General features: G+C 47.5%; 1 protein-coding gene across 2 annotated transcripts in view; it reads left to right on the top strand.

The window, feature by feature from the left end:
- Positions 1 to 13,237, top strand: part of CCN4 (cellular communication network factor 4) — a 38,222-nt gene extending 24,985 nt beyond the window's left edge. The window contains exons 3-6 of one of the 2 annotated variants that reach the window (XM_006155518.3): positions 4,942 to 5,202; positions 8,817 to 9,010; positions 10,747 to 12,004; positions 12,062 to 13,237. In XM_006155518.3, coding sequence (XP_006155580.1) covers positions 4,942 to 5,202; positions 8,817 to 9,010; positions 10,747 to 11,046 — 755 coding nt within the window. In that variant the 3' untranslated portion in view covers positions 11,047 to 12,004; positions 12,062 to 13,237. The remainder of the gene's footprint in view (positions 1 to 4,941; positions 5,203 to 8,816; positions 9,011 to 10,746; positions 12,005 to 12,061) is intronic. The other variant, XM_027774587.1, reaches the window with a different exon arrangement.
- Positions 13,238 to 25,581: the final 12,344 nt, after the last annotated feature.

Here is a 25,581-nt window from a genome sequence, read left to right as displayed (position 1 = left end):
AATGAACTCTTTTGTCCTAATGGATCCTTACCTACTCATTTTACTGCACACACACATACACACACATTGTGTGCATACGTGTGTACATTCATACAGACATATGCAACTCTCTAGTGCTCTACTGAACAATTTCCCTGAAATGCTACCATAGAGTCAGTCCGAGTTCATGAGACTCTACTGTAAGAAAGAAGAAAGGAGGCAGGATAATGATACACCAATAAAATGTGATGCTTTGTGAGGCTGACCCACATGGGAAGGTTGCTGGTTTTTGTCTGGAAACTTCCCTGAGGACACTGGGCATACACATGTCCCATTTATTTGGGGCTGGCTGAGACTGGGGGTGGGTTTAAGACCCTCTTAGGGGTGTTATCTCTCCATCTCTTTCATTCATGGAAGAAATAGATAAGCTCTTATAAATTTTTTTTTAAAAAGAAGACAGGATAAAGAGAAACCAGGGTCTAAAGACATTGACAGGAAGGCATCTGGGCTAGAGGGGAAAGAAAAAAGAGGATACCTCTAAGAAACAATCTTCAGAAAATGATGAACTCACCCAGAAGACTGTCCCAAGAACAGGTTAAATCTGCTTTTGGAGATTTGCATGCATCTGAGGCAGGACACGGCAGGTGATAAAAATGAGCAACCATAATTCTGGCACCTATCACTTCAGGGGAAGATGGCGGAGACTCTGGCAAACTCGTGAAAGTAAGCCTTCGCTATCAGAGGTCATCCTACTGGGCCTCAGCCTCTGTGGTCAGGCAGAAAAGTGAGCAAGGTCTTGTCCAGTCTTCTCAGTTTTCAAAAGAATCCAGAAATCCAGATTTGTGTACAATTTGTAAATGTTGGCAACACATTAAAAATCTTTCTAAAAACACCCTGTGGGCCAAACTAAATATCTCTGGGCAGAGCGAACTCTGAATTAGACTGTTTGGCTATTTTGGTTGTACAAACACTAGTCTACGTTCATGCATGTGGGTCAGGCCCGAGGGCACTGTGGTTTGGTGGAAGGAGCTTGATATTTACAGGAAGACATACTTGGTTTTTAAATCCTGGCTCTGCCACTTGCTAGCTACGTGATTGTGAGCATGTCACTGAAAAAGCTTGATAAAATCTACCTCACTTGGTTGTTGAGGAATGAATAAGGGATAGGGGAAAATGTGATTGGCTCTTGCTGTTTGTTTTATTGGCCTTGTTTTGACTTTCCTTTGCATAATTCCTCTCAGCCCTATCCATGGTCATTCTTGGGAGCAGGAGAGGCCTAGTTCCAGGCCCACTCTTCCCCAGTTGGAAGAGGGACTTATGCAGGGTCTTTGGAGCTAGAGAGCCTGAGTCTGAATCTCAGCATTATCACTAACTAGCACTATGACTTCATAACCTTCTGAGTTTCGTCATTGAGGAAAATGTGACAAAGAACGTCCAGCTCTCTGGTGGTTGGGGCCAGTTAAAGAGTAGGGCTTACCCGACTTTTAATTCATCCATCCCCACCTATCCATCCATTCACCCATTGATTCATTCACTCAGTAAACATAGGTGAGTAACTATATAAATCAGGGTTACAATAAAGCATGACCACTGTGTCTTGCAGCCGACAGTCCACTCAGGGTATGAGGGAGAATAGTGAAGGCCAAATGGCAGAGCAATGTGATTCAAATTCCTGAAAGTCCTTCAGGAAGAGGACAGTTAACCAGACCATGTTGGACTTGCAACCTGAGATTAGACAAGAAATACCAAAGGAAACAACTAGCTTCATTACCTCACTCATTACAAAGAAAGTGAGTGATGGACCAGCTGGTAGCATGGTGGTTGGGGTAGCTGGATTCCACAAGGCTGACTGTGGTTTGGGTCCCAGACCCAAGAGCTTGGGGAACTTGCTGGTGATGTGTGTGTGCGTGTGTGTGTGTGTGTGTGTGTGTGTGTATGGCTAAAAAATTCTGGAGGAATAGGTGGAGGAGAGAGAACTGCATAAAAAATCTGGAGTAATAGGTGGAGGAGAGAGAATTACAGCACAGCCATCCCCCACAAGGAGTGCTTTTCTCTCTCTTCCTCTTTCTGTTTCTGGCAAGTGTATATGCCCTCTAGCAAAAAATAAATAAATTTTAAAAAGTAAATGAGAAGGGACCCTTGAGTCCACCACACCTGACCTGATTTCCCTCTAGCCAGTGGTGGGCAGGCTGGTCAGAGCCAACAGTACACGCTGTTAGTGTCATTAACAGTAGAATTAGTATCATAATCCCCACCCAATGCTCCAGGAGACTAGCTCCTTCTAGATGCAGCCCTGGTTCTCAGCCTTGAGTGAAAAGTGAACTCACCTGGGGGAATTTGAAAACTATGGAGGTCAAACAAAGAAAACTGCTGAAACCCAGACCAATCCCATATTCTGGCGATGATGTGGGCATGGGACTTTTCAGAAGCTCCCCAAGAGGTTAAGTCATGCAGCTAAAGTTGAGAGCCACTGTGCTGAGGACTCCTCAGCCTTCAGGACTGGCTCCTCCCTCCTACATCTCCATACACAGGGGTGGAGCTGTGGGCTTCAGATCACTGCCACCTCCACCAACATACACACATATATGCATGCACACATATGCACGTGCACACATATTCACACTACGGGCACACAGGCACACACTCACATTGCTTCCTGGAGTGGGAGGGTATGGCCAGTGAGTCAGAGTGCAAAGCTCAGTGATTCATTGGTGCTTCCTCCCTTTTATTCCTTTCCTATTTCCCCAACTTCCTGGTGTCTGGTGGAGGAAATGGGCCTTACAAGGATACCCCCGAGGATTAAGTCCCAGCTCAGTCATGTACTCGCTTCCTGATTCTGAGCAAATGAGTAACTTAACCTCTCTGAGCTTTCCTGTCTGCCAGACAACGAAAATAAAGAAAGAAAGCTCTTCTCATGGAGTTGTTGGGAGAGCTGAATGAGCTGACGTGGCCAGTGTGCCTGGCACAGAGCAGATGGTCAGGGAATGTTAGTGCTTTTCCTGTTTGCACCTCTTCCATGGGTAACCACACCCCGGAAGAACAGTAACCACAGCAAGATCCACACAGACTGAGATTCTGCTTCCCTCTACAGTCATCTTCGACATGTGACTTTATCTCACGGAGACTCAGTTTTGCTCTGTGTAAAAATGAAGATTGCGACTACGAAAGTGTTTCCTCTAGAATGAGAGAAGTCATGCAATAAGCCTGACAGGGCAGAGCCAGTGGCCAAGCGCGGAGGCAGTGCCTGGAAAGCCTTCACTCCTGCTAGACATTAGAATTAGTATCATAACTAACCACCTCCAGACAAAGCCAGGGGCAGGAGAGACCTATTGGCAGACGGCAGGTTCCAGGCTCTGGGTGCCAGGGTACATTCTTCCTGCATTTCTAGAAGCTGTTCTCAAAGCTAGGCATGCTATGAAGGGTGACATCTGACCCAGCAGCCCCAGAGCTCTCCTTGAACTCGGGATTGTATAACTAACCCACCCGGCCATGTGCCTCATGTCATCTAAAGAACCCCGAACCCACGTACCCAAACCCTGTTCCTCTGAGGACAGAACATCTCTTTGTTTCCAGAGCTCCAGCCATGGATAGAGCCGGAAGCTATCCTTGTCCCCCTTCCTCTCCACCTCATATGCTCTATCACAACTCCTGAAAGCTTTCCCTCCAAATATATCCCTTCTCATGGCTCTGGATCTTGGCCTGAGTTACCAGGGTGGCCTCCTGACACTACCCTCGCTCCTCTTCAGTCTATATTCAACTCGACGTCATGAGGATTCTCATTCTGATGCTGCTTGAGCACCTGCTGTGTGCCTGACCTGATTTGGGGCTCCAACAGCTTGTATTGTCCTCTGAGCCCACGGGGAACCTTCTCTGACTTCATCTCCTTAGCCCCCTCCCCTCCTCTGTCTCCTTCTTCAAGCCAGACCCACTCCCACCTCAGACCTTTACACCTGTGGTAGGTCCCCTTCCTGCCTGGAAAGCTCCTCTCCCAACACCTGGGCGGACTCACTTCCTCACGTCTTTGAAGTCTTTGCCGAAATATCATCACCTCAGTGAGGCCTTCCCCAGCCCCTACCTTATTTAATTTTGCAGCTTTGGTTCAGCCCAGGTGTCACAAGCAGTAGAGTCCCTCTGTGAGATACTGGAGCCACATGGAGGCCTGGGTTCAGATCCTGGGTCTAACTGCACACACCAGTCATGTTCACATGCACCTGTGATCCTGGCTGGCTATGGGGCTGAGGAAGGGTCACTACAACAAAGCCCTGTTTGGGGCGCCTTTTCTCTCTCACGAATGAAAAGAAATATCTTGCAACTGCCCACCACTCCCAATTCCCTCTTTCTGTTCCACTTTTCTTCTACACAGTTGTCACCATCAACTGTCACCATTGACATTCCATTCGAACTATAGTCTTTCCTCTGTCACACCCACAACAAGGTAAGGTCTTCGAGGACATGACTTGTCTGTTTTGTTCATTATTGAATCCTCAGCACCCAGGAGGGTCCATAAACAGGCACCAGAAGAATGGAACGTGTGTTTCTAAGGGTGCTGAATGTTTTCCAAGTCTGCCTTCTGTAGAGCCATGAGCCCTTGTGGCAGGCATTTATCGGTAGCAGGCTTATGTCAGGTGGGGAGTGTAGAGAATAAGCCCCTTAGGACCCTGCCCTCAGCATCCTGCATCCTTCCACTCAGAGGCTGGCACTGGGGTCACTCAGTGGGGGCGGTGTAGCTATGAAGAACCTCCTGCACACTCACACTGAAGTCCCACTCCACTCCTTATTGCCCAACTGTGTAAGTCCTTTCACCCCTCCCTGGCTTTGCCCTGGCATCCCCCCCCCATGTTGGGAGAGATTTCCTGAGATAGGGGTCTGGTTGAGCAATGGGAAGTTTCCATAGCAGCAGCCCTGCCCAGCTATGGGTATTGTGCCCATCAGGCCTAACTTCATGTCTGCCTGTGTTTGCAGAGGTGGTCGGCGTGGGCTGCGTTCTGGATGGGGTACGCTATGAAAATGGGCAGTCCTTCCAGCCTAACTGCAAGTACAACTGCACATGTGTCGACGGTGCAGTGGGCTGCACACCACTGTGCCTCCATGAGCGTCCCCCACGTCTCTGGTGCCGCCACCCCCGGCGGGCAAGCGTGCCTGGCCACTGCTGCAAGCAGTGGGTGTGTGACGATGACGTCAAGAAGCCACACAAGACTGCACCACGTGACATGGATGCTTTCGGTGGGTTCAAGGACCTGGGCGGGCCAGTGGCAGGGCCTTACAGGAGGGCTGCATATTCTACAGGGGGCTACAGACCTTCCAGGGACTCTGGGTACCTATGGACTACTTGAGCCCTCTTGTCCCATTCTCCAGCCTACAACTTAAAAGCTGTGTGACCTTAGGAAAGTCACATCTCCTCTGGGACCCTATTTTCCAGCCTGCAAAATAGAAATATCACAAGGTACTGCCTGCCTTGTGAGACCCTGAGAGCATAGAATGAGGAAGTGTTTATAAAGAATAAAGTCATATGTATGCAGCCCATTACTACCCCACTGAAGATATTAGAGAGTGGGTATGAGTACCTGGGTTGGGATGGCATGAGGTGCAAGGACAAGAGAAGGAAGAGACAGAGCTACTAGAGGCTTCATGATGACTTGAGGCTTCCCCTTTATTATGCAGGAGGGGTGGATAGGTAAGACCTCAGACAGATAAGCCAGATAAGAGGAAGCCTTGGAAACGGATCATGGGAACAAGTCTGTTTCACCACTGACTCCTGAAGCCTAGCCCAGTGCCAGACAGTACCCACTTAATATTTGTTATATTGGTACATGGATGGATGAATAGATGTGTGAATCAATGAGTGGAGGGTGGCTGGCTGGATGGGTAGATATATAGATGAATGAGTGGAGAGTGGTTGGATGGATAGATATATGGATGGATGAATGAATGGAGCGTGGATGGAAAGATGGAGAGTGGATGGACGATGAATGGAGGGTGGATGGATGGATGGATGGAGGGTGGATAGATGGAGGGTGGGTGGGTGGATGGATGGTAGGTGGGTGGATGGATGGAGGGTGGATGAATGGATGGATAAATAGATAAATGGATAAATGAAAAGATGATGGATGGGTGAATGAATGGATGGATGATGGACGAATAGATGAGTGGATGGATGGTTGATGGCTGGATGGATAAATGGGTGGATGATGGCTGGATGAACTGATATGCTAATGAAGGCCTGAACTGCTATAGTGGGAGCAGAGCTGGTAAGGAAGGGACAGATGCTGGAGGCATTGCTCGAGTGAGACCAAAGGTCTTGGTGTCAACCCAGTGTATAGCATGAAGGACAGGAGTGGAAGATGACTCCCTGGCTCATCATTACCTAGACTAGAATACAAGAGAAGAACCATGTTTGGGTGAAGGAAAGCCACTTCATCTGAGATAGGTTGAACTTGAGTCAGGATACCCTGCCCATGGGACCATAGTGTAAAAACTCCAGCAGGGGCAGCACTAGAGAGGATGATGGAGCAGGAGCAGGAGAGCACTCCAAAAGCTATCTGCTTGGAGTTACTGAAAGCCAAGAGTGGGATGGCCGTGGGGTAAGCAGTCCTGGGGCAGAGGTCTGGGGAAGCTGACATTCAAGGGGTGGGTGCTAGAAGAAGAGGCCAAGGAGAGGCAGAAAGGAGAGTCAGGGATGTGAGAGGAAAACGGGAGCTCCTCATGCCCAGAAGACAGTGAAGGAGGACCTCTCTAGAGAGCCTTTACCAGGCGAGTGGACATGAGGGAGCAGAAAATGGCAATAGAGTCAGGGAGTCCCAAGGGTGTTGGTGAATGCTTTAAACTGTAAGTGCATGGGTTTGCTCAGGGGCTGTGTGGATGAGGACTTCTCCTCTCACCACAGCCACTTCAACGAGTCAGGTGATTATTTTTTCCTATAGGGCATGTACACTCACTGGAGAGAGGGAAAGGAAGAAATCACTCCCCAGGGAATGGCCACACCGCAGTCCTATCTTCTTCATTCTCTTGAGATTTTAGGACACACTCGCACACACATACCCAGTACGCTTTTCAAGCCACTGGGTCTGGGGCTTGAACTGCAAGGTTGGCCAGGTGGGATCCAGCACCTTACCCACCATGCTACTGACTGGCTCATTCTTTGAGGTGGGCTGTCCTGTTCAGCAGCAACCCTGACTGCCACCTCCTAGATGCCAGTAGCATCTCCCACCACAAATTGTGACAACCAAAAACACCTTTAGACATTGCCAAATGTGCCCCAGGGGACAAAACTGCTCCAGTGAAGAAGCAGTCCTGCGATAGTGTGGGAGGCGGCAGGGAAAACTTGGTCCCCAGCAGGCCCAGGACAACAAGGAAGCTGTCTCATCACAGCCCCCCATCAGCAGGGCCACAGCAGGGTCATGTGGGGGAGGGGAGGCAAGAGCCTCTGCCCATTGTGTGTGGCCCAGTGACCTCGTGGTGACTGAGCAAAGGCAGAGCCCCGCCAAGCCTGGTGACCCAGAAATGAAAGCCCTTTATCCTCCTAGGCAAATCTCTCCCTCCCCAGACACACAGCAACAGCTTGCTGCCCAGCCCTGCCTGCCCTCTGTCCTTGGACACCTCCCTTTCTTTCTGGTCTCTCAGATCTCTCTCTCACCCATTAGTTCCTGCATTCCTTTATCCACACTCTCTCCATACCTGTTAGCTCCGAGGGGCTGAGTACAGAGCTGCCCTCCCCTCTTTCTCCACTGGTTTCTAGATTTCTCCCCTGTATCACTTTTCACTTCTCTCCCCCCCCCCTTCGTATTTTCTCTCCTCTAGTTCCAATTTTGTCTCTCCATTTCTCTTTCTCCCTCTTTTCTCTGCCTTTCCACCTGTCTTCTCAGCCCTGTCCCCTCTGCCTCTTCAGCTTCCGTGCACACGCACCCGCTGAGACTGGCCTCTTCTTTCTTGTGTCCCTTGTTTTGTCTTCCCACAAATAGCACTCTATCTTACTTGCTACCTCCGTCTCCAGCTCAGCTCCATCTTTCAGACAGATTTTGCTCCCCGCACCATGTTCTAGATGTCAGGGATACACATATGAACAAAATCATGCAAGGGTCCCTGGTCAGTGCGGTCAACAATCAGGCACCTACACACTCTCCCGGGACCAAGGGCTGACGAAGAGGCAGGACCATCCAGTCTTTTCTGACCACAGCCCTGGGAGGGAGATGCTGTTGTCAGCCTCATTCGTGGGGGGTGGAGTGTAGGCACAGGGCCTAGCTAATCGGGGATGGGGGGGAGAGTTATACAGCCAGTAAGTAACAATGCCATGAGCTGAACTCAGGTCATTTGTCTCTGAAGCCCCTGTGTCCCCTTAATCACTACGCCCTTAGCTTTACCAAGATGGAATCTTCAGCACTAGGATGTAGGTGCTCACCATTGAATTTCCCCCAAATAAGCTTAATCTCTGCAGGGGCAGGAAGAGTGTCTTCCTAACCTTTCATTCCTAGCACTTAGCAGGGTACTTAAATATATATTCACTCCAATTTGAGACACTTTCACTGTCTACCAGCTTCACAAGGCAGACATGGTCGTTCTAATGAGGAGACAGGCCCAGAGTGAGTTACCTAAGATCACACAGCTTGTAGATGGTAAAGCAGGATTTGAACTCAGGCTCACCTGTCTCAAAGGGTAGTTTCCCTTCCATGTGTCTATCTTAGAACATGTCCTCCTGCCCCTGGGTCCCTGTATGGGTTAGAAGTCAACCTGCTCTCTCTTGCTCCCCTTGGGTTTTGGGGATCCCAATCTTAGTGTGATGGGTGAAGATTGGGGACTGGGGGAGGCTGGAGAGTCACAGAGAATCTGGTCCCCATGCTCAGCGGCCGCGGGCCAGGTGGAGCCATGGCACCAGAACTGCATTGCCTACATGAGCCCCTGGAGCCCCTGCTCCACCACCTGTGGCCTGGGGGTCTCCACCCGGATCTCCACCATCAACGCCCGCTGCTGGCCTGAGCAGGAGAGCCGTCTCTGCAACTTGCGGCCGTGTGACGTGGACCTCCGCCTTCACATCAAGGTGAGTTCAGAGCAGGGGTAGCTGCCTTGGACTGGATAAGTGGGCAGACCTGATGCTGAACCTGGCTCCTGAGCATCCTCCTGGGGACCGTGTGTGAAATGGGAATAATTAAACTCATCTGGTAGGGCTGGTGTACTAGTTAGCTGAGATATGGTGACAGGACTGGTGCGTTGTGAGTTCCACTCAATGGAAACTTTTGGGGCTACCATATTATTAGAACAGCTGACATTTAAGGGGTGGGTGCTAGAAGAAGAGAGGTCACCCAGAGCAGACTCAGGGATCTTAGAGAGTTCCTCTACTGTAACAATTCTGAGGGACCCTCGCCGACTTCTTCCCTCCCTTCTCTCCCATGCCAGCCCATTCCCACCTACACTGGAGCATGCAACAGCCACACAAAGCGCCACGACATGCACTAAACAGGCTCAGGACGCTTAGAGCCAATGCCTGTCTGCCGTCACTGTCACTGGACGCAGCAGTGGCCAATCTCCTCTCATCTCTTAACCCCCTCCCCTCATTGTTAAAATATTAAAGCTGACATCTAACTTTCCTCACAGTCCTGAGAGTCTAAGATAATTAAAATGAGGCATCAGGGTTGAGTTGGGATGCAGACTGATCCCAGCCCTTGGAATTAGAAATGCACCTAATTCGCCTGCCTTGAGGCCTCCTTGCTCATGCTCTAGGGCTGGTCTATCTGGTATCCCTTCAACACAAAATAAAACAAAACTCCATGCTGATTCTACTTTTGGATCCCGGATGCTTCCTCAGTGACACTGCGGAGTGGATGGCTCAGAGGACAAGACAGCCCAGCTGCCCACAGTTCTCTGCAGTCGTTCACACTGCACCTGTCTCTTGGAGAGCCTCTATAGCCATCTCTGAGTTTGTCAGCCAGATCCATCTTTCCTCTTCCTGCTTCCCCTCTTCTTGCCTTACTTTCTTCTCTATTTTCTCCCTGAATAGAAAAGACACTGCAGCAGGGGGAGAAGCAAAGGCTCTGAGCTAACTGACTCCTGATTCCCACCATCCCCACCGTGCTGTGCCCTAAGAGGTTCCCCGAGCTGCATAAACTTGGTGCCCACGTAACCTGAATCTGCTCTACCCTAGCTCTGGCATGGTGTTAGTACACCATAGACCCTGAGGACATTAGTCCAATGAGTTTAGTAAGAGTCTACTATTTGCCAGCCTCAAAATTATACCAGAGACACAGAAAAAGAGCCCCAAGTTTCAGGTGGCCCAAAGTACAGTGGAAGGATAGAGCTACCTTTAAGTAACATAAACCCTGCTAAATGTATTGCACAGTAGCAGTGTGTGTGAGAGGCTGTGGAAGGCAGAGGAGAGGAGGCATATCCCTGATCATAAAGTCCCCATGCCAGCTCTGCTACTCACTAGCTGGGGAAGCTAGGTTGGCTGAAGAAACTATAAAGGTTTCCTATGTTAGTGAAACTGACTCATGACTGGGCATTGTCAAGGCTGAAATGCAGGAGAGAAGAGGAACTGAAAGCTGAGAGATTCCACCCAAGCATGGCAATCCTCTTCGAGTCCTCAGCTACCTCTGTGTAAGACATTGAGAATCTCCCTGTATCTGCTAATATCCTTCCTTGCTGGAAGATGCTGTGATTCTGAAAGTAGGTGAAGCACACACTGAGAAGGGGACAACAGGGGACTGGGAGGGGAGAAGGTGGTCCATTCTCTGCACACCCCAGCTAAAAGTTTCTTTGCTTTCCTGTCCTTTCCTGCAGGCAGGTAAGAAGTGTCTGGCTGTGTACCAGCCAGAGGCACCCATGAACTTCACCCTTGCGGGCTGCAGCAGCACACGCTCCTACAGACCCAAGTACTGCGGGATCTGCACCGACGACAGGTGCTGCGTCCCCTACAAGTCCAAGACCATCGATGTCTCCTTCCAGTGTCCAGAGGGGCCTGGCTTCTCCCGCCAGGTCCAGTGGATTAACGCTTGCTTCTGCAACCTGAGCTGCAGGAATCCCAACGACATCTTTGTTGACTTGGAATCCTACCCTGACTTTTCAGAAATTGCCAATTAGGCAGAAGCAAATCAAGGATTGATTTGGGGCCTGGCCTAAAGCTTGTAAAGCAGTCAACCTTCTAGGCCAAGTACTTTCACAACTGAGCCTTCTTTTATCCACTTCCTCCTTACTTCTCATGACCTTGGACTAGACCCTTGACCTCCTTCTCTGTCTCCAACTACCCAGATGACCCATGCTGATGGTGCTGCTCAGGCTAAGGCATCCACTCCAAAGAAAATGCCTGTCTCTGACTGTCTAGACCAGACTGAAGCCTGATTCAGCCTGTCCAAATCACTGGAAGTCCTGCTGGATCTTTCCCAAGTTCCAAAGAATAAAATCAGCCAGATACCCCATACCACTAATTCCTTGTATAGGTGCCAAACAAGAAGTCTGAATAGACTTCTTGGGTCTCTGTTCAGAAGAATAGATGAGATTATTCGGACCTGCCATGTGGGACTTTCCTGGGCAGTTCTGACCACAGCATACCCAAAGAAGCTCTGATCCCAAAGATGTGTGCACCCCAAGGTCATCATACATTTGCCAAGTGAGGTGAATGATTATTTGGGTTTGGAATGGAAACTTTTAATGGAAAGTTGTATTCACTAACCTAGGCATTTTTTAGGTTAAGTTTATCTTTACTCCTGTACTGTGAACAGTCCACATTGGGTTCAACTCAGTCTAAAGCAATTTGATAAATTGCATTCTTGTTTGTAAGAAAAGTGCCCAGTTAATATCAGGGTCAGGATAAGGTAAACAACCTCAAAGGAGCAATGAACACTAGCCCCAGATCTGCAGCCGTCTGACAGGCCTTTGGGCTGTTGGCAGGCTCTTCCATGCATCCTGAGGCTCTCCTTGCATGGGACTCATGGGAATAGGTGGAGCCTCTGGACTGGCCTCTCTGACCCTTGAGAGTGGTACCCTGGGACATTCTTCTCTCTTAAGGAGGCTTGAGAGACTCAGCTGAAGACCAGGTGAGGTGGCCTGAAATAACTAATTAAGGAGGCTTGAGAGACTCAGCTGAAGACCTGCCGAGGTGGCCTGAAATAACTACGACAGATCTAGGTTGGGTGTGGGTTAAACCAGGAAGCGTCTACTCTGCATCAGCCTGGGGTGGCCTCTAGAGCTGGAGGCTACAGGACCCAGGGACCAGGACACATTTATTTCTGCCAAAATTACCCATTTCATAGCTTTGGGATCTGAGGACCAAAATGATGATGAAGACAGAGGCTTATTAGCTTAGAAATAGGAATGAAAAGTCAAAAAGGAGTTGAAGCTAAAAGAAAGAGAAACTTTTTATTGATGGAAATGAGGCTATTATTTATTAGTAAAATGTACCATTTACTGTTAAACTCCTTTACTTAGTACCTTCTATGTTATGTTGTTCTCGGTGCTTTACATATGCAAGCTCACTGAACCTGTATGACAATGTGGAGAAATTCCCATTATTTTTTCTGTTAATACGAATGTGAAACTAGAGATCAGAGAAGTGAGGATATTTGACCAAAGTCATCCAGCTGGTAAAAGAGAGGGGTGGGATTCAAGCCCAAGTTGGTCTGACTTCAGAACCCATAGTCTTTCCCCTTCTTTTAGAGCTTCCAAGCATGTAGGAATAGAACATGCTGGAATAAGCAACATCTGACTGTCACTCTTTGTTCTTACCATTGCTTTCCTAGCTCCTTTTCTGGGAAGAGAGAGTGGCTGATTTTCTGATCATTTAGGTACCGAGGCATCCAAAATAATATCGAATCCGTCATCCCTTGTAGATCAGCTTCTCCAAGTCAAAACCAGTCTCATCACACGTTTAAAAGATGTTTCTGTTTATCTAATGCTGCGTATCGAATTGTGTGGTAATTCATGAAGGAATTATATGCAGCGTGGGGGGAGGGTCTCTAAATAGGAAAAGGGACAGGGAATAAATCTTCCTTACTGTGACCTCCCAAAAGGCACTTATGCCTCACACTGTGACTCAGTGTGTACTCGATGGACAAAGGGCATCCTGCATGTGCTCCTACTTTTATTTAGAAACTCTCTTCTTCCAAAGTTATGTGAAAATCTAGTTTTATCAGCCAAAAATTTACATTCAATGTCATAAGAAAAGGGACATTGAAAAATATAAAGAAATATATATATGCATATGCTATGTAAGAATTCCTGTGTAAGGAGAAATTGTGTCATGTATTTTCTCTACTATAAATCCAGGTGGATCATGCTGGGTTGTCTTTCTTTTTTTTCAATTGCCAGGTGGCATGTGTACTTGCCAGAGACAATCAAAGAGTCAGAGAGAGGGAGAAAAACACTTCCCAAGGAACCCTCCAAGGGAGTGTGGTATTGCTGCAATTCCTTGTCCTCTGTTTGTCCATTCTTTTGGAATTTGGAGCACACATGCACGTGTGCCCAGTGCATTTTCCAAGCCTCTAGGACAGATTTGAACCATGGTTGGTCATGTAGGATGTGGTTGCCTTATGCACTAGGTGCTAGCCCATGTTGGAGTCTCTTAGAATGGAAACATAAGCCATCTATAAACCACAAGGCTAGAGAACAACTAACCCCATTTGAAATTCAGTGAAAACACACGAGCTGCGTCTCACTGAAGTTGACCCCAGTTTGGAAAACCGAACACAGTATCAAGACCACAGGAAGCTAGGTTGGAGGAACTGGGTATGAGCCTAGCATGGGTGGACTCGGGTGGCTGGAATGATCTACTTACTGCTACTTTGAGAAATAAACCTGCCCTCTGCAGAGACCAGTAAGAAAGTCTGGGTCCAAGTTGTGGGGAAGGAGATTTGGGCCCAATGGCAATGAAGAATGAGTCAGAATGTCCTGAGATAGTGTGACTTGCATTAACAAAAATTAGGAATAATAATCATAATGCAAAAAAATGCCCATTTATTGAATTCTTACTTGGGGCCAAGCACTGTGCTAAGCTTTTCATTATGTTCTTACTAGGTTGTCAAGAAAGTCATGATGTATTTTTCTGTTTTTCAATCCAAAAATGCATCATGACTTACCGAGTGACCCAATAATTATACCAGCAATTTTGCATACATATTTATTCTCCACTTTATAAATGGAAAATCTGAGACTCAGAGTCTGAGAAGTAACCAAAAACAGAGTTGGAGCCCAAACCCTAGATTATTCTACGTTACCATGCCCTCGAGGAAGCATATAGTGACTCTTACTGGCGAATCACATTGGCAGGGGTTCAAATGGACCCAGCAGATGGCCTCTCTGGCTCTTTTTAAAAGATTTTTGTCATAGGGTATACGTGCTCACTGGAAAGAGACAGAGAAAAAGGGAAACTTAGAAATCACCCACCACCACCACCACCATCCCCCCTCCCGGGGGAATGGCCATGATGCCATCCCTTCTCCCTTCTCTCCTCTTGGGACTTTGGGCATGTATGCATATGTGCCTGGCATGATTTTCTAGCCTATGGGTCCAAAACTAGAACCACACAGTGAGCCATGTGGAATCCAACGCCCCAATCAGCACACCACCTGCTGGCCCCATCCTCTCTGGCTCTTCCTAACTTGATCTGAGGTGGAGAAGAGGTACACTAAGCATTAATTAACCTTTGATGAAGAAATTCGCATTAGTACTGAAAGAGTGGGTGCTTTTGTGTGCTTCAGTGTGGGAGAAGGAGAGAGACCTGAATTCATCACACTAGTTCCTGCTAAACCATTGGGTGAGGCCTGAGCACATGCTGGGTTTTGAGCTAGGAGCTTTGCTGCCGTATCTCATTTAGTCCAAACCGCCCACCTAAGAGACATGGCACTGTCGTGATGCCCTAGGTTAGAGATGAGGCAGCCGAGCGCGATGGAGATTAAGGCATTCGCTCAAGGTCTTAGCAGCCAGTGAAATACAGAGCAGGATCACTCAACCAGGAGAGCTTGATCTCTGAGCCTTCTCGCGTGACACTAAGCCTGCTTATCCTGCCCCAAGTCCAAAGGGAGGACTTCACAAGAGGTGCTTTCCTGACAATAGCTGCAACTTTGACTTGGAAAGTGATTGATTCAGAAAGTGATCAAAGATCTCGCTATGATCTGTAATCTCACTTGCCTTGTACTGTCCAGCCACAGGGATTGTGGGGACATTATCTGGCCCCTAACGGTGAATAATGTCACTGCTTTTTAAACACTAATTCTGCTGCAAAGTCACCGCAGTGATGACCCTGCAGAGCTGGGAACCGTGACTGGTCAACTGTCAATTGTCAACTGTATTTTTCACGTACATATTGCTTTTGTATAAATAGACACGTGTATACCTATTTTCAAGCTGTGATTTAACACTTAAATATTCTTACTGCCACTAAAAATACAAATGAAGAAATGTCTTAAAATTTCCCGTTGGAGTAAAAACGATGCTTTGACAATCGGACATGTTTTACAACATTCCTCCTTATTCTCATGGTTTGTATAGTGTGGAATGTGTTTATTCAGTTGAAAGGTTTTCATTGCTCAAAATCTCTGTTTACAACTTTTCTCCTTAAAGTAATAAATCATTAGCTAAGTAACTCACAGGACTCGGTGGGTTTTCATGTTCAGTTACGAGGTGATGATAGGGCATTGAGCATAGCCAATCAATGTGTAGATGGTGAAAATTAGGTCCTAGGTACATAGAAATTAAAGCTAGCTTAAAAGTTTGGAGATGGGCTTAGAAATATGAATTCTGGAATTTGGAGAAGACCAGAGCTGCCAATATATCCAGGCTGAAAAGTCACTTTGTGTAAATACAAAATGGAATTTTTAGTGTATATTCGGTTGTTCTCTCACCTATTTATCAAGTCCTTTTCTCTGTACCCAACTGTGGGTGCTGTGAGGTCAGTGACTGTAAATGCATCCTCTGAGTCTAGCACAGTGCCTGGTATGGGACGGAGACTGGTAAGCAGGTTTGGGTGGGTGGACAGACCACTGACCACCAGCTGGAATGAAAGGAGTGAAAGAAGTCCAAAGGAGGCTACACGGACTCCAGGAGTCAAGCAGCTTTTGATACATTTTATTTCCTACTGGAATTCCTTACACCACCCATGTGAGCCTCAATTTCCTCCACTGTGAGTTGCAGAAGATAATAGTACTACCCCTTGGCAGGATGCATACCGCATGCAAAATTTTAAGACGACACTTAAAACATAATAGACACTTCATAAACATCTATTTTTTGCTAAGTCCTATTTTGACCACGAATTGGGGACAACAAACAACACTGCAGTAAGAAATACTATCAATGGGCAGGTCTATGTATTTCATGTATTTAGCCCTTATTTTAAATAGCAGAAGGGCTGGAAAGTGGTGCAGTGGTAAAACGTGATGCTCAGCAAGGCAGACTCACATGGGAAGGTCACCAGTTCACATTCAGAGAACTCCCTGCATACACAGAGGAGTGTGTGGCCATGCTGGGCTAACAGAGACCAGATAGACTGTGGTATCGAGACCCTGCTAGGGGTGCTGTATCTCTCTCTCTCTCTCTTTCATAAAATAAGCAAACTTTTACAAATAAATAAATAAATAAAACACAAAGAAAAAATACCACCAATAGTTGGAGGCTCTTTTATTTTACTGAAAGATATTTTATGTTTTTATTTCATGCTGTGACTTGACTTAAATCCCTCTTCTTGGTCTCTAAATACCAGCATGGTGCACAGTGCAGCTCAGCAGTGTGAACAGGTGTGCAGGCGGCAGGCGAAGCTGACTCGAGGGACAGTTTTGATATCGTCCAGCCAAATCCCCTCATCAAAACACATGACGAGATTTGAATAGACTCAGAGGAGACTCAACTTCAATAAAAAGTAACTGTTACATGAATTGTGTCCTAGAGCACCTCCGTACTGAAGTATGTTTTGATAAAAATTAGAAGTTAGATTGGCAGGGGTTGGCAGGTGGCTATGGGCAACTGCAGTTCAAGTCCTGGACCTGGCAGAATGCTTTCTCACTTTCTCTCTCTCTCTCTCTCTGATAAAATTAAATAATAATAAAATAATAGCAATAATAAAATTAAATAACTAATGTAAAAAAATAGTAGTTAGATTGTCAAAAGTTAAGCACCTATGAATGCCTTGGAATAAGATGAGTATATAGACTTCAGGGGAAATTTCTGAGGATATTAAGTGGTTGAAGTTTTGAGAGAATGGGTCTGGCTTTGTGGTCCAGTGGGAGCCAGATCCCAGATGGCTAACTTTATAGTCCAAATCCCACCCCCGATACTTCTAACACATGCCAGGTGGATATATGTGTGTGCCCAAAATCTAGGATGGAGAAATGGAGAAGAGATTTCAGCATGACCATACCCCACTGGGGGTGTCTTATCCCATTCCTTCTTTCTTTGGCAAGCACATGTGCCTTCTGGCAAGAAAGAAAAAGGGAGAGAAAGAAGAAAGAAAAAGAGAGAGAGAAAGAAAAAGAAGAGAAAGAAAGAAAGGAAAGAAGAAAGAATAAAAGAAAGAGAAAGAAAAAGAAAGAAAGAGAGAGAGAGAGAGAAAAGAGAAAGAATGAAAAAGAGAGAAAGAAGAAAGAAAATTTAAGTGCTTGGGACCAGCCAGGCAGCATGCTGGTTAAGGCAGTTAGATCCTGCATGGCCAAATATGTGGTTCAGGTCCCAGACCAGGTGACTTGAACAAGCCAGGCATGTGAGCATGAGAAGATAGGACCCTGAGAGGAGAATGGAGAAGGGGTTGCGGCATGGTCATCCCCCCTAGAAGATGCTTTTTCACTTTCTCTCTCTCTCTGACTCTGGTGATCACATGTATCCTATAGCACAGTTTTTTTAAAAATAGAAAATTTAAATGATTGGGGAACATGGAATTTGAGAGACATGATTGGAGCATTTCAGTACAAAAGCATGTGGCGAGGATGGCAGCTTTCCCCCCATCCCCACTGTCTAAACCAAGACGTGAAGGCGTTCCCTGTAGTCAAAGGCCCATGTGCTCACTGAATCCAGGGTCTTTCTTTTTCTTTGCTTTTCTTTCTTCTTTCTCTCCCTCTCTCTCTCTCTCTCTCTCTCTCTCTTTTTTTTTTTTTTTTTTAAAACCGGGTTTTTTTTTTTTTTAAAAAAAGTTTTTTTTTTTTTTTTTTTTTTTTTTTTTTTTTTTTGCTATAGGGGACGTGTACTTGCCAGAGAGACAGACAGAAGCAAGAAATCACCCCCCGGGGGGGTGGCCATACCACAATCCCTTCTCCTCCATTCTCCTCTCGGGATCCTGGGTATGCATGCACACGTGCCAACGTGAATTTTAAGCCTCTGGGTCTGGGACTCAAACTGCAGTGAATTACATGGGAGTCCAGCTACATAACCATTATGTCATCTGCTGGCTCCCTGGGTTCTGTCTAAGTGTTGATGAGCAAAACTGACCTCTAAGTAGATGGAAAAGCAGGAACCAGGCCCACGTATGCTTTCATGTGTTACGTTCTGTAAAATTTGTCTTCGCATCTTACTCCGAACTTCACTTCACACGGCACTAATGCTGTGGGCTTCTCAGCTCATTCCACGAAGAGGGAGAGAGCCGTGAGAGGCACGCTTACTGTGGCAACAAGAAAATGTCACCCCTTGGGTTGGTCCTGTTGGCCGAATGCTGTGCTAGAAAGCTGGATCCCGCATGGTTGACCATGGTTCAAATCCTGGTCCCAGTGACTTGAAAACACCACGTACATGTTCATGTGTGCCCTAAATTCAGATAGCATGGAGCAATGAAGAAAAAGGATTTCAGTGTGTTCTCTCTGTCTCTCTCTCTCTCTCTCTGGTAAGCACATATTGCCTCTGACAGTTGCAAAAGGATATGAGAAGAGAAGACAGAGAAAAGAAAAGAGAGGAGAAGAAAAAGGCAAAGAAAAGAAAAAAGGGAAGAAGGCAAAAGAAAACGTCAGCCTACCAGCGAAGAAGGTAGAACAACTGAAAACTCAGCAAAAGAGGTCATAAAAGCTGGCCGTGGGCATCTGAATGAAATGATATAATGGAGGGGCAAACAGCCCCACAATCAATGACAACCGGCCAGACATCCACAGTCCCCAGAGTCCCGTTGCAAGCCAGCAGCAGGAGGTGGCCGAGGCTCGTGCTCAGTGGACTGCTTCAAAGGTGGGAGGGACAGGTCCATTTCAGAAACGGCCACGTAAGCCCTTTCGTCTCTCTGAGCCTGTGCTTTTTCTGTCTTAGATGCAAGGATAACTCCTCCTCACAGATAAAAAGTGAAAGGGGGAAAGAGGCTACACTGCACACCGATATTTCTATTAGGGGGAGAACTCATCTGTTTATTTAATGAAAGCCTCCTTTCAGGTGCTTGGCATGGTGCTGGCCCTGGAAATACAGGAGTAGGAAATCTCTAGTCTGGGGCAATAGGACACACCAAGCGGAACTGGAAATACTGTGCTGGGCCAACCTGCGGCATGGTGGTTAAGGTGCTAGATCTCACATGGCCGGCTGTGTGTTTTGAATCCTGGGGTCTATGTGCGTGTGAGTGCCCAAAATCCTGAGATGAGATTGGAGGAGAAGGGATTGTAGCATGGCCATACCCCTAGGGGGATACTTTCTCACTTCTCCCCTCTTTCTCTGTCTCCCTATCTCTCTCTAGGGAACCCATGTACTCTCAAGAAAATTAAAAAAGAAAGAAAGAAACACTGTACATGTCTGCAGAATGACTTGTGCTGCCTGAAGAGGGTGCAGGATTCAGGAAATGCTTCTCAGAGCAGGGAGGACGCAGGGCATGTTCTCAGATCAAGTATGGCTGTTGACAGGTTTAGCTGTTCAAAGCTATGCCGATGTATCTGCCTCGGCTGCACCATTACTCAGACTCCCTGCTGCATGTATGTGGGGTGATGGGGTGGGAGGCACCTGAGCCCAGCCACAGTGGACTGAACAGGGAACAGATCCCTGGGTAGGGCTGGACCAGTGAGATTCTTTTTTCCTAAGAGACACAAAGACCTGATTGGTTTGGGCTCCAAGAACCAAAGGTCAAGTAGCCCTTGGATTAGAACCACCATTTCAGAATTGCAGAAAAATCTGATCTTCAGAGGAAGGAGGATCTTTTCCCCCCACCTCCCCATCCCATCTCCCACCCCACAAGGCCAAATCTAATCCTTCACCTTTGGCTTCCGCATGGGACACAGGCGAAGGGCTTCTACATAGCCTAAGAGCTCAACGCAAATGAGTACACAAACGCATTTACACTGCATCTAGGGACCAATGCAGTGACTCTCTCAGGTGACTGTGTCTTGAGAAGGACCAGGAGAAATAGCAGGTGTTGGTCTGGTGGTCTGCATAGGTCCTGCACAGAAATGCTGCCTCGTGTAGGCTTAGCTGCCCAACCACTGCTGAAACCGAAGGTCAGGGGTCAGAAACCGAAGCAAACAGATGAAGAGCAGAAATAGGTCCCTGGCTGCCAAAACAGCTCCTAACACTCTATATTGTGTCCACTGTAGCAGCGCCCTCCCTGTGCAAGCCTGACCAGCAGCCTCTGGTCCTCTCCCCAAAGCTGATATCTGCACCCTTTGCTGAGGTGCTGGCTCCATAGCTCCTCCAGCACCTGCCTCATCTTTGTCCCGACCCCTCCCACACAAGCTGGAGCAGGAAAGACACTACGTATGTTTGCTGAGTAAGCATGAACTAACACGGTCCTTGCCCAGTTCTAAAGCAGGGCATCTAAACCCGGGTCCTCTGACCCTCCAAGGATCTATGCCTAGAATTCAGACGGCCAGGTTTATGGATGGGGAAAAATGCATTTTGGTTTTTATTACCCACCAATTGCAGTTTAGCATTTTCTTCTATCCAAATATAGGCAATAAGCCCCAATAGTCTCACCAGTCATGATCACAGATTATTGCCTGGTTTAATTGTGGCAGATACTCAGTCACTACTTCCAAAGTGCAGCAGTGTTGCAACCTGTCCCTGTGTTACAATTTAACTTCCTAATACGGAAGCACACGTTGCTGTGGCCCAAAGTGGTGACAGTTGGATAGTTTTACTGCACTGTACGTGGTTTCCTCTGTAATCTTATCTATTTTATTTTAAGCATTTGAAACTTTTCTGAGGAGGAGCCCAGAGGCTTCTCTAACTTAGTAAGGGGTCCCCCTGCTTACACCTCAGTCTCTGCAGGGTGAGAGCAGAGGTGCAGAGGTGCAGAGGAGGCAGACCCTGCCCAGAACAGCACTGTGGCCTCGCTCCTGTCACACGCAGCACTGGAGGGTGCCTGCCTGGGTCTAAGCTGCAGGTTCCCAAAGGCACACACTGCCCACTTCTGTGCTCAGTCCAAGCAGGCTCCTCTGCGTGGAGCGTCCTCCTCGTTCTTGTGTTGAGTCAATACCCCATCACTCCCCATCCATTTCCCACACAGCAGGACCATGAACCATGGCCTCCTGGCCACAGGATGATGCAGCTCATTACGCAGACAAAGGAGCTCTTCAGACTGAGAGAAACCAGTGTCGTCACAGTGGGACAGCAGTTTAAAATGGGGGCAGGGGCCTCCAGTGTGTGGGCTACACTTACGTGATTCGCTTCCAGAAAATAATATGAAAAGGCAGGAAAAGAAATTTAACAGTGAAGACACCTGGCAAATATGACCTCAGCCAGTGATCAAGACTAATCTCAAATAAATAAATAAAGACTAATCCTGTCAGCAATAAGCCATGCTGGTAGAGGTTCTTCACTTTTGTGGGCTGTCCCCCCAAAATTCACAGCCCCAGCAGTACCATGAGAGACAGTGCGTACAGACTGCCATGGCGGCCCTGAAGCAAAACAGGCCTGCTTGAGGGTCAGCAGGACGGTGGCCATTTTGAAATTAAGAAAGGCCTCTAATGAACAAGCTAACCGAGTGCTGCATCCCAGGGAGGTCTGTTTGAGAAATGATCAGATGAAAAACTGGGGGGCCAGCAGATGGTGCGATTGTTAAGGATGCTGGACTCCCACGTAGCCAACTGTGGTTCAAGTCCTGAACCTGGAGGCTTGCTTTCTCACTTTTCCTCTCTCTCTCTCTTTCTCATTCTGTCCCTCTTGGTCAAATTAAAACAAATAAATAAAGTGAAATAAAATCATTTTTTAAAAAGCAAAAGAAAAACCAGGAGTGGCTATTTGAAAGAATCAGGGTAATTACTCGGGGGAAGTGACTGACTGGCTGATTGTAATGAGGAACAATTTGCATGTACTTGTATCTTGTACCAATAAATGCCCAGAACATGGTCAGCTTTTCTAGACAGTTTGATGACGCTGTCTCCCTGTAACATGTTACAAAAATCAATTCCCTTCTTCTCTAGCCTCTGCCTCTTATTTCAATGACTTCAAGAAGCTGCAGCTAGGGTCCAGCCAGTAGCATGGAAGTTAAGGTGCTGTATCCCACATGGTTAAGAGTGTGGTTTGAGTTCTGGGTCCAGCAGCTTGAAGAACACGCTGGGCACGTGTGCACGTATGCCCAAAATCACAAGAGAATAGAATAGAAGGGATTGTGGCATGGCTGTCTGCCTGGAGGAACTTTCTCACTTTCTTTCCTCTTTCTCTGTCTCTCTCCAGTGAGTGCACTCGCCCTATTGCAAAACTAACAATAATAATAATAATTAAAGTAGTAGCTGGACTTAGTTTGGCCAGTAACACTGACACAGAAAAAAAAACATCAGGGGAAAATGAGTGAAATCTTAGTGAAATCTGGTGCTTAATTTATATACCATAATGCACTGACATTATGCACAATGCAGACCTCTTAGTTGTAACAAATGGACCACAGGAATTTAAGATATGAAGGATAGTAGGAAACTGATGCAGGGTATATCAGAACACTTAGTACCATCCTTGCAAGTCTTTCGTAAATTTCAAACTAATCTCCAAAGTTTAAATAAAACCAGAAGCTATATGAAACCTGTTTACAATTTCATTTAAATATACAATATAAAAACAGATTTTGCAGGGGTTCCACTGGGTACGAGAAGAAGAATGGTCATTCCACATACTTCTCTGTAATAAAAATACAATTGGGAAAAAAAAGATGCTTCCCTCTGAGTACAGGATGAAAGACTTCTATCCTCTTACGACACGCTATCCGACCCACGGGGCATGAGTCTGGATTGCAATGTGCTGTTGAGTGTGAAGCACATGCTGCATTTCTTTGTGTGAAAAAATAATGTTCAAAGTCGAACGATCTTTATAAAAACTGTGCTATTTTGGATATATTGGGTTAAATTATGTATGTTATGAAAATTAATTCCACCTGTTGCTACTTTCTAAAATGTGACTGCTACAGCCAGCCCCATAGCCTAGTAGTTAGGGGAGCTGGAGCCCACAGGGCTGACTAGGGTCCAGATCTGGGCCCCACTGGCTTGAAAAACACACTGGGTGCATTGCATTGTGTATGCGCCCCAAATCCTGACAGGTTGGAGAAGTGGAGAAGAGGCTGTGGCATGACCACACCCCACTGAGGAAAGCTTTCTCCCTTCCTCCCATCTCTCTGTCTTTCTTTGGGAAGGGTATGCGCCCCCTAGCAATTAGAAAAAAAGTTAAATAGGGCCAGCCAGGTGCCATAGTGGTTCAAGTGACTTATTCCCACGTGGCCAACACAGTTCGATCCCGATCTGACATGCATACGCATGCATGCCCAAAATCGAGAATGGAGAAAGAGGGAGTGCAGCGTGGCCCTCCCCTCTGGGGAATGCTTTCTCTCCTTCCCTCTCTCTGTCTCTGGTGAGTACACACACCCCTTAGGAAACTAAAAAAGAGAAGTAAATAAAGTTAAATGGGGTAAAATGTGGCTGCTGGGAGATCTAAGTTACATGTGGCTGGCTGGGAGCACTTCTCCTGGGCAGTGTTGCTCTAAGGAGCAGACTCCCGATGGGGGGGCCATGAGGCAGGAGGTCCCAGGAACCTCAGTGCCCTCACGGAAAGACCTGGCCCTGCACGTGTGATCTCTTGGGCAGAGGAAGAAGACACGAGCCAGTGCAAAGTTACAAATTTATTGGTCTGGAAATAAATACAAATATCTCATTAAGAAACTCCTCTGGAAAGACTTGTACACAATGTTTCCCATCTGCCTTCGGCCACTTTTGCCCCAGTCCCCGACCTTTCTGCACAAGGTCAGTGGAAGCCTTCCAGGGGTAGGTGGTAGTGGCAGGTAAACTGAGGCAGTGCCTCTCAAGCCACCTGGAAGGCCGGACTCCTTCTACTCACTGGAGGGTCCTGGAAATTACCAGGCCCCGGCGACTGATTCACGATGTTCGAGTCACTCCCATCAGACTTCCTATTAGAAACCCAAGGTTAGCCAAAGGAAAATCGAAAGGCAGCAGTACAGGAGTTTGGCAGCTCTGCTAGGCTGCTCAGAGACGCGGGGTGCCACCGTCAGCAGCGGGGTTAGGGGACGCGAGGGAGGCACGACAGGGAAGGAAAGCCTCTTGGAACACACTTTCCAGAATCCTGACATTTTCTCAGCCACCATTCCCACATGGATCCCCACCCCCAACAAGAGCAGAAATGACATCTGAAGATCTAGGACTATTTCCAGGTCAGAAACGGTCAGTGATCAGGTTCAGATCTGACCCCAGCTATCAAGGATAACAAATTGAATTTCGTTCAATCACACAAGGTTCCTGGGAGAGGCTGGGAGGCCCTGGAATCACAACTGCACTGGATTCTTCCCCAACCACAAGGGATCCCCTAACCTAGTAACCCTAAGACTTCCCCTCCCCCGTGCCCCCCCCTCCCCTGCAGGAAGATCCAGGGCAGGCAGGTGCAGGTGGCTGGGATGTTTCCCTCCAATGCACAGAACAGAGTCACAAGTCTAAGCCATCCTCCCAGGAACTGGCGGCGTGGGCGGGAAGTAGGGGTCCTGGAGGAGGAGGCAGATGGCTGAGCTAAAGCCCTAAATGTCGAATATCTGCTGAAACCCTGTCTTTGTAAAGCTGGGAGGATTGGGTGCCTGCTTTTGTTGCCCGTGGAAAGGATGCCAGAAAAGCAGGCTGGGATGCTTTGGCGTTCAGAAATGTATATATGCACCAACTAAATTGATTCTTCAAGTTAACTGAGTGGATTTGTTTTACAAAACGCCTCCAGCCTCAACGTAAATTCCACCTCTTTTCCCCTCTTCTTGTTTTGCCTACTTAAAAGCACTACCCACACTTCACTGCTTTCCCCCTTGTCAATTCAGAAAGGGGTTCTGCTTCCAGAGACTGGGTCAGCTGCTCCTTAGCTGGAGAGGAAACAGGAAGTGGGTGGCCCTCTGACAAGTGCCCGTTAGAGCCAGGATGCGGTGGTGGTCAGCCTCGCACGCGTTTGCTGGTGGCTGTTTCTCGTTTTGGGCAGCGTGGTGTCTCCGAGGGAGGGTAAGAGAGTGGCCACCGGGCCAGCAGTTAGGAACAGGACACTGAGATGCTTCTTCCTTTGTCCACCGCCGCTCTGCCCTTGCCAGGGAGGCGCCCTCCACAGACCCGATCTGTCACGGCCAGAGCTCACTCTTACAAAATAAGCTTTGGATTAATACCCAGTTAGGCGCAGCGTGCCAGGCAGGGGGCGGGGAGGGGCGGGACAGGGGCCACTACAGAGATCAGAGTCCAGCGGGGGGTCGGGGCGGCCGCCTAGCAGGAGACCTCCCTGGACTTG

Source organism: Tupaia chinensis, unplaced genomic scaffold, assembly GCF_000334495.1.
Source record: "Tupaia chinensis unplaced genomic scaffold, TupChi_1.0 Scaffold000459_1, whole genome shotgun sequence".
Taxonomy (NCBI): Eukaryota; Metazoa; Chordata; class Mammalia; order Scandentia; family Tupaiidae; genus Tupaia; species Tupaia belangeri.
This window is presented reverse-complemented; position numbering and strand designations above follow the sequence as displayed.